This window comes from Engystomops pustulosus, chromosome 1 (assembly GCF_040894005.1).
Source record: "Engystomops pustulosus chromosome 1, aEngPut4.maternal, whole genome shotgun sequence".
In the NCBI taxonomy this organism is placed as follows: domain Eukaryota; kingdom Metazoa; phylum Chordata; class Amphibia; order Anura; family Leptodactylidae; genus Engystomops; species Engystomops pustulosus.
In genome coordinates this window covers 35,529,038-35,550,104 of record NC_092411.1, presented here as the reverse complement: position 1 = coordinate 35,550,104, position 21,067 = coordinate 35,529,038, and the positions used below count along the sequence as shown (strand labels likewise).

Sequence of the window (21,067 nt, the reverse complement as noted above, 5' to 3'; positions counted from 1 at the left end):
TTTTCTGTAGCCACTTTAGAGTGCTCTCTTATCTGTAGACCCCTTTTTCTATCATCTATTCGTACACTCCTGTTTAAAATGCCCTGATAGAAATCTTTCCCAATTACTCCATGTTGTGCCATTCCTCATTATTCCTCTTAAAAATGTAGAAATTCATCGACAAATATATGTTTGCCATCTGAGGTGTGTTTCTATACTATTTGGGATTATTAGCACTGATTGGATGGTATCTGACTGTGTCCTTACAAAAATTGGTAACACCCAGCTGACAAGATAGGTCATCAGTATGTCATATGTGGGGGCATGACCATAAACATAGCGCTAGTGGTATATGCGACCGCGTTCGCTTTTAGGTTGATGTCACACATGGCATTTTTAGGCCATTTTTAGTTAGCGTTTTCAGATCGTAAAAAATGCCTGTGTTTTCAAAAACTTTAGATTGTAAAAAATTGGTGTATTTAGTGAAAATCATCTCAAAATTGCCACATTTATGATAATAGTCATAAGATGAAAACCGCATGCGATTTTTTACGATCTGAAAACGCACTAACTAAAAACGTCCCAAAAATGTCCTAAAGACACCATGACCACCATGGTGACACATGTGGCGTTTTTAGGCCGTTTTTAGTGTGTTTTCAGATCGTAAAAACGCATGCGTTTTTGACAGGTTTGACCAATTATCTTAATTCAAACTGGTCAAAAACGCGTGCGTTTTTCAACGCACGGGTTTTTTCCCAATCTGTATCAATTCCTCACAGTTTCCTAGATCTCTGCTTGCTGTCCTGCTATAGGATGCTTCTTCGTTTACTTCCAGTGGATAGGAATCTGTCCCTGGTCATGTGATGGACACACAGGTGCATGGCTCATTAGTATCACACGGCTCTGATTACTCTCTGCGATAACAACGATCCGTGCACCTGTGTGACATCACATGACCAGGGACAGATTTCTATACACTGGAAGTAAACATAGAAGCTTCCTATAGAATGACAGCAAGTGCTTTTGGAAGAAAGTTGCCCCCAGAAAACCCCTTTAAATGGGTTATTCCCAAACAACAAAAAATTTTCAAGAAAAATAAAAGGGAAGAAATTTATTGTTGACGTGTCACAATATATAAGATATATATATATAATAATCTTTATTTATATAGCGCCCTCATATTCCATAGCGCTTTACCAATCCTAGGGACATACACAAATAGAATATTACATTACAAAGTATGAACAGTCATTTGGAAAAATAGGAGTGAGGATGCATTCCCACGATGCGTTGCATTTTTTGATGCATTCAAAAGGCTTCAGCCTTGATCACATGTTGAAGTAACATTGCGTTTTAGAAAATGCAATGGAAACGCAACATTATTTCAACATGTGATCAAGGTTGAAGCCTTTGGAATGCGTCAAAAAAAATTTAAAAAACACAACGCAATTCATTGCATGAATGTGGCCTGAGGATCTGCTCGCAAGAGTCTATGAGGATGAAGGGGGTGACACTAGAGGTAAAATAGATTGCATAATGGTCCAACCATTCTTTATAATGGAACAATATATAGTCAAAAATACATTCAACAGTATTATTATTAAAGGGCAAGTAGATTACAAATGTGATTGTGATAAAACTGCAATACCAGACACTGCCTATAAGCAGAAGTGGCGCTGTTTCAGAAGAATACTTTTTGTTTTATGCAACCAGCTTTAGAGCTTAGCAAGTAAGCAGTAACAAGTCCAAATCAGCTCTGCTACATCTGTATTATGTACATGGAATCAGTAACATATGATCCTTTCATCGTGTGTCACCCACCTCTCTTTGTTAGGACCTGTGCTGACTGTCCTCCTGGCTTCTTGCACCCTAGTGAGCGCAGCATGTACCCTGCCCCTGGCTTGTAGTAAATGATCCCTCTTCTGCAGCAGGAGCCTGACATGCTGGAGCCTCATCTTGCTGAGAGTGCTGAGAGCAGGTGGAGGAGCACTGATACCTCATATACCCTGCTTATTCCCTAACTCCAGATACAAACCAAAAATAAAAAAAGCGAAACAAACAGTGGGAGAGATTACGGAGAGCCAGGATCCGCCCTCCAGCTTCACAAATCAGCACCAACCCTCATCCTTCCTTCTGCAGAACAACAATCCGGACCAGGATCATGATCTGTTAAACATTCAACAGACCCTCAGCACAGGACTCTCATGTCCTCAGGTCTATTGGCGACTTTGAGTTTTGGACTTTTGCGGCACCAACAAAGAAAATATTTAGTTTCCACAAAGACAAAGTTTATAAGGATGTAACCCTTTCCATGGCTTTACATTGACCCGTGTCCCCCTGTGCAAACTTTTGCAAAACTTTTTATTCTTCACAAAACTTTTTGAACATTTTTTTCTTTGCTGGATTGCACAATAGAGTTCACACATTTATACTTTGGTAAGAACTGGTTAACATTTCCTAAAGGACAAACATGTTTACACTGCAGATAACTGATCTGCGCCTCTATGGAGCGTCTGCCAATATCTGGGGTATGGAATAACGGGAGGAGGTGGGGATGAGCCCACAAATCAGAGAGAAGAAAACAGGCTGATTTAGCCCCACCCGTCTGTCCATTTATATAAAAGGTAGATCAGCACATACAACCATTCACTCACTGCAGGGATGGCACCACCAGGAGCTAAGAGTGGCCAAGCCAAAAAGGTAAGTCACATATTGAGCGCTGCTGTCTGTGATTACTTAGTGTAGATCATATCTGACCTTGTTAGGGATAGTAGCTTTATGTAAGGTGATGATATCTGACAACCACAACTGTTCCTTCTGTAAGACGGGCGAGTATATTGTATGGATGTCTAATTTCAGGCTTAGGAAACCAAACCCTTTGGTGCAGTTGCAGGGGGTTCTGTTGCCCTAAGGGTGAAGTCACAAGTTGCATTTTTAAACTCATTACAACAACTGAAGAGGGTTGTTTTGACTAATTACATAAACTGTTAACACTTGTTTACAGAATGCAGTTTAACTGATGTTAACTTTAGAGTTTACACTGCATTCTGAAAATGCAAATGTTTACAGTAATGTAATTAGGCAAAATCACCTCGCCTCATCTGTAATGTGTTTCAATATGCAACGTGTGACTGCGCCCTAAAGCTTTTTGCTGTGTATGCAAATGTTTGAGCAAATGCATTTCATGGCTAACAAGTACTTATAGATCACTAGAGACATCTGGAAGGTCATCTATATAATGATATAACAGCCCAAGGAGTCCTTATAACGTTCTTGCACTCCCTCTACTCTGTCTCCTGGCCAAACTGCAGCGCTGGCACTGTAAGAGTTAATACAGCATCAATTCTGCAGTTCAACCAGAAGACAGGGACTCAATGCATCATATTTCTGTATAATGCAAGGACTTCCATTGTGTGCAGTCCATGGGGTCGGACTAACATATGGGTCAATTTACACACACACTGCACCCAGTCTAAGGCTTGATGCACACATGGGGAATTTATCACATTGCCATTTTTTAATTTTTTTTTTTTTTCTTTAATGCCAGTTTTGCTAGAGAACTTCATAATGTTATGTAAAATACTGATGGTGCACATCTATTCTGTCGGACTTTTCACTAGAAGGAACGTGCACGCTGTTTTCACGTGTAATTATTGTGTCTGTGACACTTGTGTTGCGGCTGCAATGTGTCCCACAAGACAGAAAGAATGTGCACCTAAAAGGGGCTGTTACTGCTTAGTTGGACCCTGCGTCATAAATCTGCAGCATGAACAAAGTGCACCAGAAATAAAATAGTGCACAGATCTAGAGGAGTACAGGGGGGGGGGCACATTTATGAAGAACATGCACCACCCTTGATGAATCTGGTGCCCTCTTCACAGGCAAACTGCACCCAGTACAGACTGCCCTGTTTTGGATAAATGTGGGTCAATGACTTTCCATGCCAATGCCTGGTGTAGGTCCAGCTAATGAGCTGAGGGCTGGCAGACACACATTCTCAGTCAACCTCTCCAAAGCCACGTCTCTAGATATCCTTGGCATTATGTGACCACGTGTTCATTGCAGTACAGCCAATAAGAATAGTTCTATGGCCTGCTTGTCAGGAAAGGACCAAAGTCGCTGCAGTACAATAATAATTCTTTACACAGTGCTGCACAAAGCTTGCCAAATTGGTCCATAATATTAAAACTGAGAAGACTCGTTATGCAGCAAATGTTGCAATCTACTAATTTCACAGCTGCCAGAGGGGGAAGGAGACTGATTTAGTCCACCAGAATTACTTTACTATTACTTTACCTTAAAAGCAGCACCAGGAGAAAAGGGAAGTAGATAAAAAAGGGAGTTTTGTTTCATACTACAACTTCTTAAAACTAGGTATAAAAATTCTTAAAGAGACCCTGTCATCAGAAATTGACCTAATTAACCCATTACCAGTATGTTGTGAAGCAGATTAATACCTTCCTGATTATTTTTCTTAATTGGTTTAGTGTGGTGGCATCACTTAGAAACTTTAAAGTGAGTTATAAATTGGTTGTATAAGGTCATGGAGGCGGAGATCTCGGCATTGAAGTCAAGCTCTCCTGACCTCAGAATGAAGGAGATTTGGTTAGTGATGTGTCTGGATGTAGGACCATCAATTTCAATGAAAAGGGCATTCTGAAGTGAGGAGAGCTTGACTTTACCACTGTTATTAGAAGAAAGAAGCCATATTTTTCAACTTACACACAACAACTTTAACCTGGTAGGTTAGAGCAGAACAATGCTGCTGCATTTCCCGTGAGAATTTAAACTCTGTGAAAGTGAGAACCTTTTTCTACACCCTAAATTTCAGGGCCTACTGGAGCGTCTCGATGCAGGGGAAGTTGTTATTGGAGATGGGGGCTTTGTATTTGCCTTGGAGAAAAGAGGTTATGTGAAAGCTGGACCATGGACCCCTGAAGCTGCAGTTGAACACCCAGAGGCAGGTAGGTATCCGCTTGGGTTAGGTGCAGATGCAATGAGTTGGATATTGTTCTAGGCATCTAGTTGCCACTTGGGACATCAAGACCTAATTTTTGTAGTCTATAATAGGTTGGCCTATGGTCAGGATTTTTCTTTTTTACGGGGTCAGCTGTGGTTTGTATCTCTAGGAGGGGTGTGACATAAAGATGGATGTTCTAATGGTGTTTATTTAACATGGTCTAAAAAAAACTTAACCCCAGCTATGAGGTTTCAGTATATCATGGTGAAGATATTTCATGGCATGCCCCTTTAACCCGACCTTTTAAGCTGGCTGCTTGTTGGGACAACAGGTGTCTGAATACCTCCCTGTGCTTATGTGCTGGTTTTGAGATGTGTATGTATATGTGTTTTTAATTGTAAAAAGCAATTCATTTACTAAGAACCAATGTAATAAATATAATTTGAAATCCTGAAATATTCAATGGCTGTAAATACACTGACGGCCCAAATTCCCATGGCCGTTCCTCTGATGCTAGGTGTAATCTTCTTCTTAGACGTGTATCATATACTGTTTCTTGATTTACAGTCCGTCAGCTGCACAGGGAGTTCCTCCGAGCCGGGGCCAATGTGATGCAGACATTTACTTTCTATGCCAGTGATGACAAACTGGAGAACAGAGGCAACTATGTGGCACAGAAAATCTCAGTAAGTATTTACTAACTTCTGATTTATGAAAAGTTAGAAAAGAATTTATAAAGGCAATTGGGAAATTCGAGGAGCCATCTAAGGCGATTCCCACAGACTGCACACGTTGCACAGGACGGGAGTCCTTGCATCATACAGAACTATATGGCCGGCGCTGTACCAGTTAATGCAGTACTGGTGCTGCGGTTCATTGAGCAGACGGGTCTCCTGTCCAGTGCAAGGTGTGCAGTCTGTGATCACTACTAACATATGGGTCGCTTTCCACAGGCTGCACGTTAGTTTGCAGCTGGCCTAAGGTCAGATACACAACATATTGAAGTAAGACTCAGTTCACACCTGTAGTCGGGGCCACCGTCCACACTGGTCATACCTGGGCAAGTTCCGGGGCCCACCTATGGTATCCACGTGTGTCACGGGGGGCCTGTATCTAATAAATCCATATATAAAATAACCACCAGGGGGGCTGTGGCCAGCCATGCAATATAAATTTACATGCCATGATCAGTGGCACTAAAGAGCCATTGGCCACTGGTAGCTTAAGCGGATTTATAGAAGCAGTTTATATCATAGATATACAGTTTAAAGGAAATCTACCATCAAGCATGATAAACAATGCACATGGATCCATAGAACGTGACTGTGGTAATCGTCTTATTTGTTATCCATGGCCTCCTTCCTTCTAAATAAATGTACAAATTATGCTGAAGGGCTATGGGTGTGTTACAAAAGCCCTCTGTGCTCTGGCTTCTCAAGCTGTTACACTGCCCCCCCCCCCAACTGCACTTCCTGTCATCTCTGAGCACACAGTGGGAGAGGCGGGGAAGTGCTCCTTCAAAATGTGACGGCCTGTGAATCTACAGCAGAGAGGTACTCTAGTAACACTCCCCATAGCTCATAAGCTTATTTGAAGTTTCTTTTTAGAAGGAAGGTAATGGATAAGAAGATTACCAGTCACTGTGCCTGGATCTATGAGTAATGTCCCTGGATTATCATGCCTGATTTTGATTAATATTACTACAGTGAAATATTTTTGTCTATTTTTAGGGGCAAAAAGTAAACGAAGCAGCTTGTGACATCGCAAGGGAGGTGGCAGATGAAGGGGATGCCTTGGTGGCAGGAGGGGTCAGTCAGACTCCTTCATATCTCAGCTGCAAGAGCGAGTCTGATGTGAAAGCTATATTCAGAAAGCAGCTAGATGTATTCGTAAAAAAGAACGTGGACTTTCTCATCGCTGAGGTAAGCTGAACTTACTATCCTCTAATACAGTGGTTTTTTTTTTTTTTTTTTTTCCAACCCTTTTTGAGCCGCGGCACACTTTTTATACTTAGAAAATCCTGGGGCACACCACCAACCAAAATAGCACAAAATGACACTAAAACAGTCATATTATACATATAGTTAATAATATAGATTCTAAATTTATTTTACTCGGTGTGAAACCTGGGCCTGTTTGGATAAACACAAAAGGGATATCCTGGCAGGAATGGTGGAAAGACACACACAAAGCTCTTCCTCAACAGTTCTCAGCTTCTCCCTGTTTTTAGTATATGGTGCTGATTATTATGTGGCTCATATACTGCAAAATAAAGGGGTACAATGAGAAGTACTATGGCCATGAGACCAGAGTACAAGTGCCAGCTCATATACTCAGCATATGATATGGTACTTGTAGTACTTCAGCCTCATGACTATAGTATTTCTCATTTTACCTTTCTCTGGGAAACAAAACACAGGGGGCACCATAGTTTGGCGTACTTTCCCCGTGGCACACCCGACCATGTGTCACGGCACACTAGTGCGCCAGAGATCCTTTACTTGCTGTGGCATCAGTCCTATCCACTTGATAAAGGGGTCCTTGTGCCCCGAAACGCGTTGTGACTTGTAGACTATCAATAAAAATAATTTCACCACCCTCTCAGAGTGCGCCAATCGATTTGACCCCCCCTTCCAAATACGGCACACTAGTGCGTCACGGCACACTGGTTGAAAATCACTGCTCTAATATACGGGGCGGCCTGATGGAGGAGCCTCGCTATTAGCTGCACATAACCCAGGGGGTAATGCTTAGTTCACAGCAGCCTGCCATATAGGGTTTTTTTGTATTTGATCTGCCATAGGAATATTGTATGGCTTTTGACGTGTGCTCTTACCTGTTTCCAGTATTTTGAACATGTGGAAGAAGCTGTCTGGGCAGTCGAAGTGTTAAAAGAGGCTGGAAAACCAGTTGCAGCTACATTATGTATTGGCCCAGAGGGAGACCTAAATGGTGTATCCCCTGGAGACTGCGCGGTCAGGTTGGCAAAAGCTGGTAAGTTTCTTATTACCTATGAAAGATTTTGTAATTTAAAGGGTCAAGGGTATAAGTAATATATGAATATTTTGTGATCTAATCTTTGGAGCCAAAGTGGGCCCAAAAGCGTCCCGCCTGTCCTCTATTTTGCATTGGGGGTGTTAACTTTTAGGTGGTTTTCCCATTAATGACCTTCTAGGATAGATGAGTGTTGGGTATTTGGGCGCTGCCGCCCCCCCCCCCCATACCTCTTGCCACAACTACTTTCACTTCGAATGACCTTCCAGGGGTGCCTATCCTAGAACACCCATGAAAGTTAATGAAACGATGGTCTACAATCTGCTCCACTCATATAGGGCTTAGGCTTATTGTAGTGATAATCTTGTTGCCATATTGATCATGTGTTCTTCAGGTGCCTCTGTGGTCGGAGTCAATTGCCATTTTGACCCGATGACCTGTGTGGCAACAGTGAAGCTGATGAAGGAAGGTTTGGCAGCAGCCCATGTCAAAGCTCATCTCATGACCCAACCACTTGCCTATCACACACCTGACTGCGGCAAGCAAGGTTTCATTGACCTGCCAGAGTTCCCTTTTGGTAAGTAAAAAGGTTACTGCACTTAAGTAAATAACAGGGAATTAACCGAAATAACAGGGAATACTTGGATTCTAAAATTCTGAATTTACAGTATTTAAGAAGAGGCTGCACGTTCTGAAGAAGATTTATAGATTTTCATTATTTCTACAGCAGTTGCCTACAAAAATCCACCCCACCCAGTGTCTTGGACTTGGTTCATGTTTGCATTGTTTTTAGCTATTCTGACAAGGCAGAATGAAAATTTCAGTAGCCCCTGTTGAAAAACATTGGTGCCCAATGAACCCATTGACTACTAATTGTCCACTGTGGTTCTGTCAAGTGGACCTATCCTTAACACACTGAAAAGATGTTGTGTTGACCTTTGGAACTTTCCGGGATGCATTGTCCTAAAGAGGACCTTTCCCTTTGTCTCCACAAATTAACTCTTTTCTAGTTTATTAGATGCTGCGCCACTGATCCTAATCAGTGGTGTTACTTTTCTTATATGGTGACAGTAGATTAAAGCATAGATTTGCTGGATGTAGGAACTAAACCAATTGGAAATGGTGAAGGCTACAGAAAAAAAGTCCAACTTCTTTGGAATGTAAAGATGGAGGAGTTGGTGACCGGTCCTATTTAGGTCTGTCTTGTTATGATCTTTTTGAGATCTTAAGAGTTTGCGCATGAAAGAAAGTTCTCAGATTTTATGCCCCTAGTGATGTTTACACAATAAAGCTAATTTTAACCCCCTTACTATACAATTGTGGGCGGGACTCTGTAAGCAGAAACTTCATGATCCCTCCAGTGCTGTGAACTTACAATGTGCTTAGATTATCAGGGTTCAGGCTTATATACACTTTTATTTAGCTTCTAAACATTCTATTAGTATCTCTCACATAGAAAAAGAGACGAGACAGATCAGAGATGAGAACACTGTCAGCTCTGCTATAACCGGGTCTCCCTCCCCTGGATAAAGATCTTATTTTATCCATTGTTTGTAGAACAACCTCTGCAGGCTGGAAGTATGTGGGGCTGGATGCAGAGTACACTGCAGTCTGCAGACAGGAGAAGCTATTAATGAGAAGAATCTGCCCTGCCTGCCCATAGTCAAATCCCAGAGCAACCTATATTTTTTGTTAATAACATTGTGTAATTTTGTTATCCTGAGTATATTGAAGAAGCTTGTCTTGGTTAGATAACCTTTTAAAGGAGTATTTCCACTAACAGCAATAGATCGTAGGGCGGACTTTGGGCACTTTGGAAGCAATAGACAGTAATCCTTAACTTAAGCTTGATTGGTAGAATATATTATGTACCAATAATACCATTTTATAAGAAACATTTCCCAAGCTTCAGATGCAAAGTTTGCTAGAAAATGGATCTATCCAACTACATGAATTCACACGTTTTGTGCCAATCAGTTTTGAAGGTGTATTATTTATTTTATCAGAGGTAAATTTATCAACAATGGTGTAAAATGGTTACATTTTAATGGATAGTAATAAAGGTTTGTAATTGACTCTTAAACTGTCTTTCAGCTCTGGAACCACGTATTGTGTCAAGATGGGACATCCATAAGTATGCCCGAGCAGCCTACGACCTTGGCGTCCGATACATTGGTGGATGTTGTGGGTTTGAGCCATATCATACCCGAGCAATTGCAGAAGAGCTGGCTCCAGAAAGGGGATTCCTACCTACTGGTTCAGAGAAACATGGCAGCTGGGGTAGTGGACTGGAAATGCATACTAAGCCCTGGGTTCGAGCAAGGTATACAATCATGCTTCACTAATTTAACCTTTGTGCCATATATTATAATGCATTCCAATGATGGAATTGGGTTAGTAATGACCAAACCTGCTGTTTTTAGCTGGACTGACAATCCTCTAATGTTAACGGCGGTATGTGGGTTAAAGTAATAGGTGGTTTTTTTTTTTTACCTAGAACATACATTGGCTGTTTTTGGGAAGCTCTTTTCCCCTCTACATCCATGTTAAGGCTAATAATGCAATATTCAGGGGAATCTCTGACAACATTTGAAGAAACCTCAGTACCTGGGGTGGATAAAACCTGGGTCCGTTGCAAAATGCTTCTTGAGATCTAAGTTCTGAAGCCGGAAAGGTTGCAAGAGCCCAACCTCTCCAAGGCTGAACTCCATAGTTATGAATGGGGGTCCTTCCTACAACTTGCATCTTTGTGTGTGTATATATTGTGTATGAACCATCTTTTCTTTTAATTTATGACAGGGCCAGGCGGGAATATTGGGAGAAGCTGCACCCTGCTTCAGGGAGACCTTACTGTCCCTCTATGTCAAGGCCGGATAACTGGGGAGTGACCAAAGGAGACGCCGAACTGATGCAGCAGAAAGAGGCGACCACTGAACAACAACTCAGAGATTTATTTTCCAAGCAAAAATTGTGAAAGCTTTTATACAAATATGATATTGGTAATTTTTCAAATTTGTAAGGAGCTAAATAAATCAATGCAAATGTAAAATATTAGGGCAATTTCTACTTAATGAGTCTGACAGGATTCTCTACTGCTAATTTATCAGTTGCTCGTGGCCATAACCGCAGTAGTCTCTGCCTAGCACAAGACCAGCACACTTCATCTGCTGCTATAAACATTCCTACTCTGCACAAACCAAAGATGAAACACAATAGTAAAATCATCCTACAGTGCCCACTAGCTGTGCTTGTCCTCTATGGCCATGACTAGGGACGTGGTGGTATAATACACGACCACTGCCTTATTCTGCCTTCTATGGGAATAACATAACACTGTACATTTAGTCTTCATCAGTCCCTCTAAAGTGACTAGTGTGGTGGTCACATGTGCGCTACTGCTCAGTTCTGGGCTCCAAGAGGTCACAACCCAAACAGAACTTATTTCTTGTGGGTGGGGTATATGTCTTGTAAAGGTGAACCTCCTAAATGAGAACCTGCCAACAGGATGGCTGTGAAGGACACAATTGCTTTGGGTTAGTTGAGCTTCTAAAATCTAAAAATGGGTAGATCTCAGTGATTGGTTTTCATCTTCTTGTTGTGCCTAACAGTAATAATGGTTTTACATCCTCATTTCCAACCCAAAATTCCATGTCAAAATTTGCATTGTTAATTGGTTGAAAATAAACACTTTATAAAGAACATTTGGACAATTTGTTGTTTTTAAAAATTAGTATTTTTGCATGTGTGACTTCATGGGAGGTAATGGCAAGAGTGTTGGGCTTGGTTGCCTATGGTTTCCCCACTGCAAAATTAAATGAAGACCATTTACAAATTCCTTAAAGGGAACCCGTCACCACTATTTTCACAAATACAGCTAGTGTCAGGTTCCTATAGAGCTCTAATAACTATTTGACACCCTGCTTGTAGCTAAAAATTATGCCCCTGAGATTCCCATATATTCAACTTTATAGTTTTATCTGGTAACTAAGCATGGCTACATGTAGTCCAGGTGGGCGTGGCCTCCTCGGGCTGAATCCAGCAGCTCCTCCCCATCCCTATCTCTGTATGCTGCTATAATGTCATGTGACCAGGGTGACATCATCGCAGGTCCTATAGCTTTTGTAGCATTAGGAACTGTACACTATGAAATCACAGCATATTTTATCAAATGAAATCACAGCAGCCTGCATGGAGAGGAGTAGAAGTCCATGGAGACTGCTGTGATTGTTTTATGTGGTCGGATATGTACATGGGGTATAGGTTTCATATTAAGTAGCTCAAGGACCTTTGATGTCACCCTGATCACATGACATTAGGCCACGCCCCCGTGGACTCGCTCCAAAGCTGCATAGATACCAGGCAAGATTATAACTCTGATTTTATGGGGATCTGAGGGGAACAATTTTTAGCTAAAAGCAGGGTGTCAGATAGTTATTAGAGCTCTATAGGAACCTGCCACCACCTGTATTTGTGAAAATAGTGGTGACGGGTTCCCTTTAAACTCAAATTGCATTCAATAGTCACTTAGTCCCTTGCCTCGGCCTGTTCTAGCTGAGGGTCCTGTCAGTAACTTGCTGTCTAGCTCTTGCCTTGACCTCCGGCGCTCTTAGTCAGGAATACATGACCACGAAGCAGAGGGCCTCAGACCACAGCAACATGACTGGTGAATAAAATATGGGGGGGGGGGTTGTTCCATATTATTCTGATTGCATTGGGTGGTTAAAATGCTGTATCATGAATAGATCTATGTGGGCACTGTCATGCACCACTCATGTAAGAACTTTGTGGCCCACCTACAGGATGGCACTGCCGGCCTCTCTAAACAAATGCCGTATTTTTTTTGGACTATAATGCGCATTATTCTGAGCTTGGCATTACTCTTGCCTACCTCCGCAATAATATGGTTTTGGGCCCCTTGGTCATACTGGAGTTTTGGTTTCTGCTAAGCATCATGTGGTTCCAGTCTCTCTTGGACATTATATGGTTTCGGTCAGGGGTGTAACTAGGAGAGGCAGGGCTTCTGTAGTAGAAATAGACTTCTGAATGGGCCCACCTTACACCCCCCCCCCCCTCAGAAATTTATACATATTTATGTACTTCCACAGATCTGTCCCAGAAGCTACATATAGGGGGGGAAATGGTTAGAATAAGATAAGATGTTGATGCTGTCGTTCTGCTGATGTCCCCCTCCTCAAAGTTTCTTATCTTAGTTGGCAGTTCAGCTGTGTACTGTGGAAGATGTGCACTATTTTATACGAGGTCTACAATGTGCAGCATAATGGTACACATCCTCCATTCTTTAGGCTGCCAGGTCTGGTGCCAGGGCCCCCTGACACTGCAGACCCCATAGCAGCTGCTACCACTGTAGTTATGCACCTGGTTTCAGCCTCTGATATTATATGGTTTCTGCCTTTCTGGGTCTTTGCTTTTATAGCTCTCATTTGGGCACCATTTCTGTGGTCATCTTTCTGGCACACTATGTTTGGTCCTCACTTGGACAAGACGTGTTTTGGCCTCATTCACCATTTTATTGAGTCTTTCTTTGGCATAATTTTTTTGGCTTCTCCTAAGGATACTATGTATCTGGCCTCTCTAGGGCATAATCTGCAGCATTGAGATATCTCTATGTATAGCCTATTTTCAGTGTTGAAGGCATTTTTGTCCCCCAAGTTTTTATGGACTATCCATAGAACAGGCCATTAATAGGTGATCACTGGGCAAGTGCTGCACACAGGTCTACAGCTTGGTATGTAGCATGGTGGTCATTTTTGCTTCGTTTATGCACTGCACACATTGAAGCAGATAGGCTCTACTTAATTGAGTGCAGAAAACCTCAATATTCAGAAACGTACAGTACAAGGCTTGCTAGGTGCAGGATGAATAGTCTTTTCACCATTTTGTTGGGGGACGGTTAGCAAATTAAAAAGACCTGACTATATGGATCATTATAGTATAGGAGCTAGGGCATGCCCCTTACAGAAATGTACTGTCAAATCCATATGCAAATTTTCCTAGAAAGCATGTTCCCTACATACACATTAATCAACTTTGTTATATTCACTAGCATCAGAGGTAATGTCCTTCGTGGCTGCCCCCCCCCCCCCTCTATTCTTCCCTTTCTTAGGATGACATAATCACAGGTTCTTTAGCCTCTGAACACTAAACAAACTGTACACAATGCATATATCTGATCACAAATCTTAGCATGCCTCCATGGACTTTTATTACTCCCCATTCTCCATGGAGGCTGATATGATTTCATGTGATCAGATATATGCATGGTGTACAGTTTGCTAATGTTAGGAGGCTAAAGAACCTGTGATAATGTCATCCTGGTTACATGATTTTAAGTTCCCAGTGACGTGACTGAGCTCTCCAGACAGTAGAATATCATAGCCTGTCAACAAGGAACAAGTAGGCAGGGCAATACAAGACAAGTAAATTTTAATATGCAGGATTCAACTAGTGTGATTGGACTCGCATCAGGTGAGTAGACCATACACTTACAAACTGTTTTTTGTAACATCGCAGCAACAGATGTTGCTATCCTATCTATTTTGTTGGTAATACATTTATTTAGCCATAAAATGTAAACATTTTCATAAGATAAAGAGTATCCTATCTCCTATTTAGGGGTAACGGTAATACTTTTAAACATAGTTTAATTTGCATTAGTTTTACCATTTATTGTATACATTGTTGTACATTTACTGTATATGCATTTGACTGCATTCCTGAGTTTTTCTCTTTAACCCCTTAACGACTTGGCCTTTTTTAGTTTTTTCACTTCCATTTTTCACACCCCACCTTCAAAAATCTATAATTTTTTATTTTTCCACATAAAGAGCTCTGTTATGGCTTATTTTCTGCGTAACAAATTGCACTTCGTAGTGACGGTATTTAATATTCCATGGCGCGTACTGGGAAGCGGGAAAAAAATTCCAAATGCAGTGAAAATGGTGAAAAAACACATTTGTGACGTTTTCTTGTGGGCTTGGATTTCACAGCTTTCACTCTGCGTCCCAAATGACATGTCTACTTTATTCTTTGGGTTGCTACGATCACAGGGATACCACATTTGTACAGGTTTTATAATGTTTTCATACATTTAAAAAAATTAAAACCTCCTGTACAAAATTTTTTTTTTTGATTTTGCCATCTTCTGGCGCTAATAACTTTTTCATACTTTGGTGTACGAAGCTGTGGGTGGTGTCATTTTTTGCGACTTTTGATGGCGTTTTCATTGCTATCATTGTTAGGACTGTTCTACCTTTTGATCACTTTTTATTAATTTTTTTATATTTTCCAAAATGGCAAAAAAATGTCATTTTTGACTTTGGACGCTATTTTCCGTTACGGGGTTAAACGCAGTGAAAAACCGTTATTATATTTTGATGGATCGGGCATTTTCGGACGCGGTGATACCTAATGTGTTTATGATTTTTACTTTTTATTAATATTAATATCAGTTCTAGGGAAAGGGGGTGATTTGAATTTTTAGGTTTTTTTAATATAATTTTTTTTTTTTAATTTTTTTTACTTTTACTATTTTCAGACTCCCTAGGGTACTTTAACCCTAGGTTGTCTGATCGATCCTACCATATACTGCCATACTGCAATATGGCAGTATATGGGGATTTTACTCCTCATTCATTACAATGTGCTGATAGCACATTGTAATGAATAGGTTAAAACGAGACAGCTTCGGGCCTTCATGAGGCCCGATGCTGTCATGGCAACGGATCACCGCTCCCCGTGACGTCATCGGGGAGCGGAGATCCGCGCCAAGATGGCGGCGCCCATGCGGCGCCATCTTTTTGAAGCCTCCGGCAGCATTGCCGGAGGCGATCGCGGGTGTTACCGGTAAGCCTTTGCTGCAATATGCAGCAAAGACTTACCGGCTATGGAGAGGGCTCGGCCCGCGAGCCCTCTCCATGCACCGGGACCCGGCGCGCGCCGTACTAGTACGGCGCGCGTCGGGAAGGGGTTAAGAATGGACATTTACTATAATGGATGAGTAAAGGCTTCATTCATGATTTTGCTTTAGCTGGGCCTGAATTTTTTTGATGTCAGACTTATTTAACCTTCATATATTAATTATTTATTGTATCCCCCATAATTACAAATTATTTCCATTCCCCTTGCTGGTAGTTTAATTGTTGCTTTACAAAGTAAGTCAACACTGCCATCATGTGGATATTAATTTTACTGCAGGCAAAACTAAAATCGGTCAAATACAGGCGGTCCCTACTTAAAGAACACCCAACTTACAGGCGACCCCTAGTTACAAACGGACCTCTAAATATTAGTAATTTAATGTACCTTAGCCTTGGGCTACAATAAACAGCTATAACAGCTATCCAAGATTTCTGCAATGCAGCTTTATTCTTAATCCTGGTTCTTACGACAATTCAACATTTTAAAAATCTAATTGTCACAGAAACCCCAAAAAAATTTGGCTAGGGTTACAATTATAAAATATACAGTTCCGACTTACATACAAGTTCAACTTAAGAACAAACCTATAGAACCTATCTTGTACATAACCCGGGGACTGCCTGTACTGATGTTCATTTACTCCAGCTGTCAAGAGAAAAAAGGTTGAAATTTAGGGTGATGGCACACGTGGCGTTTTGAACCCGGTTTTTAAGCAGTCTGTTAAAAAACGGATGATATACCAGGAACACCAGAGCCCCTCTGTACTTCAACCTTCACATGGGGGGTCATTTATCCAAGCGAGGTTTCTTTGTTGTTATTTCTTTTTCTTTTCTTTTTAATATATATTTTTTTATTAAAAAAAACCCACAATTTGTCATTTTCAAAATTTTAAATGATCTGCTTTTGAGACTGATAGTTTTACCACCAAAATAAGTTGTTTACTAATATTTCCCATATCTCAACTTTCTTTTTCAACATTTTTTAAAAGTTATTTTATTCGTATATGATGTTAGACAGCTTACAAATGGAATAGAGATTTTCATTTTTTACAGAAAATTTCTAAATTTAAGTTTTTTGGGATCAAGTTTTTTTTAAAAATGGGGGCATCTAGGCTGGACATTTCATTAAAGGGGGGCATCTACTGTGAACTGGGGTGGCTGATTGTGAACTGGTGGGGATGTCTATATACTGAGCGGGCACGTGCAGTAGAGTAGGGTCCTGTCTAGCTTGTTATGGCTCAAAAATGTTTTGGTGGGAAAAAAAAATGTGTATAATGTTATGTATCAATGTGGAAATGAACACCGGTGGGGGCCCACAAAAATCTTCCAGTTAGGGGCCACAAAATTCTTAACCCCTTAACGCTCTGCGCCGTAGCTCTACGGCGCAGAGGTATAAGGGTTGTATGAAGAGGGCTCACGGGCTGAGTCCTCTTCATACAAAGGTGGGGGTTTTTGCATAATGCATAAAACCCCCACCGCTAATAACCGCGGTCGGCGCGGGCGCCGCCATCTTTTTTTCGATCGCCACGCCCCCGAACGTCATCGGGGGGCGGCGATCGGTTGCCATGGTAGCCTCATGTCTTCTTTTGACACGAGGCTATCTGGCAGCTGCAGATTCGTTACAATGAGCCAGTGGCTCATTGTAATGAATGACCTGCAAAAATGCCATATATTGCAATACAGAAGTATTGCAGTATATGGTAGGAGCGATCTGACCATCTAGGGTTAATGTACCCTAGATGGTCTAAAAGATAGTGAAAAAAAAAAGGAAAAAAAAAGTTTAAAAAATAAAAAAAATTAATAAAATATAAAAAATTCAAATCACCCCCCTTTCCCTAGAACTGATATAAAACATAATAAACAGTAAAAATCACAAACATATTAGGTATCGCCGCGTCCCAAAATGCCCGATCTATCAAAATATAAAAACGGTTACAGCCGGCGGTGACCTCCGAGGCGGGAAATGGCGCCCAAATGTCCGAAATGCGACTTTTACACCTTTTTACATAACATAAAAAATGAAATAAAAAATTATCAAAATGTCGCACAGACCTCAAAATGGTAGCAATGAAAACGTCGCTTCATTTCGCAAAAAAAATTACCCCTCACACATCTCCGTGCGCCAAAGTATGAAATAGTTATTAGCGTCAGAAGATGGCAAAAATTTTTTTTTTCTTTTTTGTACACATTCGTTTAATTTTTGAAAATGTATTAAAACACAATAAAACCTGTATAAATTTGGTATCACCGCGATCGCACCGAACCAAAGAATAAAGTAGGCGTGTTATTTGGAGTGAAGAGTGAAAGTCGTAAAAACTGAGCCCACAAGAACGTGACGCACGTGCGTTTTTTTTTCAATTTTTCCACATTTGGAATTTTTTTTCAGCTTCGCAGTACACGGCATGTTAAAATAAATAACATCACGGGAAAGTAAAATTTGTTACGCACAAAATAAGCCCTCACACAGGTCTGTACACGGAAAAATGAAAAAGTTATGGATTTTTGAAGTTGCAGAGCGAGAAATGAGCCGAAAAACTCTCCGTACTTAAGGGGTTAATGGTGACCCCGTATGAGACATATACAGTAAAATCCCACCCAGAGCATGCAGCACAATTCTGTTGAGTCGCAGTAACAAATGTGGTGCACGGTCCGACGCTGCACTGGAACGCAATTTTATGTGCAGCTTTTTGTTACACGGTGGACACAGTGCAACAGCGACACAATGCTGGCGCAGATGCTTGGTTAATACCTCAGCCTCCATAAAGGTCACCATAGTGACTCAAAGTGAAGTTGGGAGGTGGAGTAATGACATCTCCACCACGATGGTGCCTGGAGCACAGCACGGCACCTCCTCTAGGAGGCAGAGCCCTCTCTGCCCGCAGCGTGTCCTAGCCCCCCGGGTATGTGGAAATAAGCATACCAAGCACCATGACCACAGCATGCCCACGGCCGCACTAGGCAGCCCCTCCGGTATTCTGGGCCACGGCTGTCGGTGGGGGATGTTTTACTTGTCTCTAACACCTGAGTCCCTCAGCTGCTATTATCTACCGATGGGCTTTCCTGAGTGGTGTTTCACCTTTTGCGATTAGTGGCTCTAAATCATATGTGTTATCAGGGCCCCGCTGACTAGGTTTATTATTTTTATTGCCCTTCTAGTCATATAAAAACATTGTTTTTTTTTTTTACTCCTGTGGGGTACACCTGACTGTTTAATGAAGGTACCACTAGACTGGGGGCTTACATTATAAGATGCAAAGGATTAAAAGTTTGGGTACTATTGCACTTTAATAGGGTTGTGATCTGTGCCTTTAAGATGTGTTCTAACCACTCCCCTATTGCTCACCTCAGGACGTCCTCCTCTCCTACAAGACGTGGGGGGTTTATATGGCTGATGACTTAATGTTGTCTCCCTCTTTGAGGTAACACTCAAGCTGTCCCTCCCTATGTTATTGAGATGTTATGTTTTTCTAATGTTTTTTGTATTTTATATTTATTTTCAAGTCACAGCAGGAATGCTGGAAGATTTGAGATGGTGGTTGCTCGGTTGGCCGACTTGCCAGCTGAGAGTCCAGCTGGGCATACAGCTTCCACAGTTCAAAAATGTGTGTTTCTATCCCAAGTGCCTGATTTTTGGATATTACGGATTGATGTATAAAAAAATAAAGCTTTTATAAAGCTTCTAAACTTTTGCTTTCACATTTACTATGAGTATTACCTAACTAGATTAGTTTTTATTTAATAAGAATCTAAAATATAAGAAAATGATAAAAACAGAAGCGTCTGAGGACTTTCTGAATGCATTGTACATGAAGAAGGAACAGTAGGGGGCAGCATTAGGAAACTAAAAGATTGCAGGGCTGTCTAAAAACCTATTTAGGTAAACTTTTTTTTACATTCCCTCTTGGAGATGGTTTGACTATTTATACAATAATGTAAATTTATATTTCATTGCTGAAATGAACAATCCTTTAACATTGCAATAAGTAATAAAACAGGAACAGGAATGGAAAGTTACTTTGTTGTCCTTTTAATTCTCCTAAAATTTTAAAGGGGTTTTCCAAATGTTTTTCAGGATAGGTCATCAGTATCTTTTTGGTAGAGGTCTGCTGACATCTGGACACAGTACCAATCACCTTTCATCACACCCCTAGGCACCAGGTGACATATGGGGGATTTAGGTGTTGTGCACTGTATAGTGGTGCTGCTGATCTGCACCTATTAAAAATAGTTATAAAGGGATGATATTCAGTAGCGCCTTGGTATAGATTTGTCATTACGACACCTTCCCCTGTCTATACTGGCAGTGTTTGCATGTGAGCATTAAATCAGTATGACAGACTCGCTCATCATCCTCCCCTCCCTGCACCACACCTATCATTTCCCTGTTGTTTCACCATATTCTTCTCCGCTGACTGCATTGTTTTCTGTAAATTCAGTGTTTAAACCACAAAACCTTCCCATGTAGCTAAATATAGATGTAAAGTGCACAACATATAAAAGTGAACTGAAGCTTGTATAACCATAAGGTGGACAATAGAATGCGCCATGTATTACTATAGAGCAGGAGTGAACAACGCACGGCCTGCAGACCTTCCCAGAGCAGAGCCACCTGGGACCGTCCCTGCTGCTCTATAACGTGCACTGACACTATCGGGCACATTTCTGAGTTCACCCAAAGAGCATTGTCCGACATCAATGCACTGTGCCGCGATTCACCAAGATGTGCACCCAATATCCTGCATCTGTCGCTTCCCTGCTCAGGTCTAGGGTTGAAACTTACCATCATCTTCCCAGTGTATGTAAGTGCAATGGATGCAACACAATTTGAATGTTAAATCCCACGCTCAGTCCGAATCAGTCAGATCGTCCCACGGTCCAGCCCCCGATTTCTGTCTCATGAAAGCCAGTGCAGCCGCTCCAAATTTCTGATCGTTTGCGCCACAATCCCAGGTTAAATGCCTGTCTCAATGGCCCAAATCCCGAAAACTTCGAAAATCAAACGAAAGTGTGATCACCAAACCCTTAGTAAATAAGCCCCTATATGTATGAGCTGTATGAGACCCAGAGAGGAGCAGCACCCGGAGCTGGAGAGGAGAGGACCCGCAAGTGGTGCTGACTGGTCCTCACTGCTCCTAAAGTAAGCAGCTCCTAGCGCTATCTCAGATGCAGTAGTGTTACACTGCTAGCGTTATTGGAA

At 41.4% G+C, this 21,067-nt stretch overlaps 2 protein-coding genes across 4 annotated transcripts in view; one reads left to right on the top strand and one right to left on the bottom strand.

Moving 5' to 3' along the window:
* The window catches only part of DMGDH (dimethylglycine dehydrogenase), an 81,881-nt gene that overhangs the window by 27,938 nt on the left and 32,876 nt on the right, over positions 1 to 21,067 (bottom strand). The window contains exon 1 of one of the 2 annotated variants that reach the window (XM_072137755.1): positions 1,801 to 2,044. The exons of the other annotated variant lie outside the window; for it this stretch is intronic. Within the exon in view, the coding sequence (XP_071993856.1) occupies positions 1,801 to 1,934 (134 nt within the window). The 5' untranslated portion in view covers positions 1,935 to 2,044. Of the gene's footprint in view, positions 1 to 1,800; positions 2,045 to 21,067 lie in introns of those variants that run through there. 2 annotated transcript variants of the gene reach the window in all.
* On the top strand, positions 2,523 to 11,632 carry LOC140119113 (betaine--homocysteine S-methyltransferase 1). Of its 2 annotated transcripts, XM_072137778.1 has the most exons (8): positions 2,523 to 2,679; positions 4,811 to 4,943; positions 5,507 to 5,625; positions 6,670 to 6,861; positions 7,786 to 7,933; positions 8,328 to 8,510; positions 10,028 to 10,256; positions 10,733 to 11,632. In XM_072137778.1, the coding sequence occupies exons 1-8, from the start codon at positions 2,641 to 2,643 to the stop codon at positions 10,905 to 10,907; spliced, it is 1,218 nt and encodes a 405-aa protein (XP_071993879.1). In that variant the 5' UTR covers positions 2,523 to 2,640; the 3' UTR covers positions 10,908 to 11,632. The 2 variants fall into 2 exon arrangements, with proteins under 2 accessions (XP_071993879.1, XP_071993890.1); XM_072137789.1 differs by lacking the exon at positions 4,811 to 4,943 and having other exon boundaries at positions 2,561 to 2,679.

What these genes read in the sequence shown, in the direction of transcription:
- LOC140119113 (XM_072137778.1), top strand. Translation starts at nt 2,641, where the DNA reads ATGGCACCACCAGGAGCTAAGAGTGGCCAAGCCAAAAAG. An exon ending in AGAGTGGCCAAGCCAAAAAG is followed by an intron (nt 2,680 to 4,810) that starts GTAAGTCACATA and finishes CCTAAATTTCAG; the next exon opens with GGCCTACTGGAGCGTCTCGA. An exon ending in GGTCAGGTTGGCAAAAGCTG is followed by an intron (nt 7,934 to 8,327) that starts GTAAGTTTCTTA and finishes TGTGTTCTTCAG; the next exon opens with GTGCCTCTGTGGTCGGAGTC.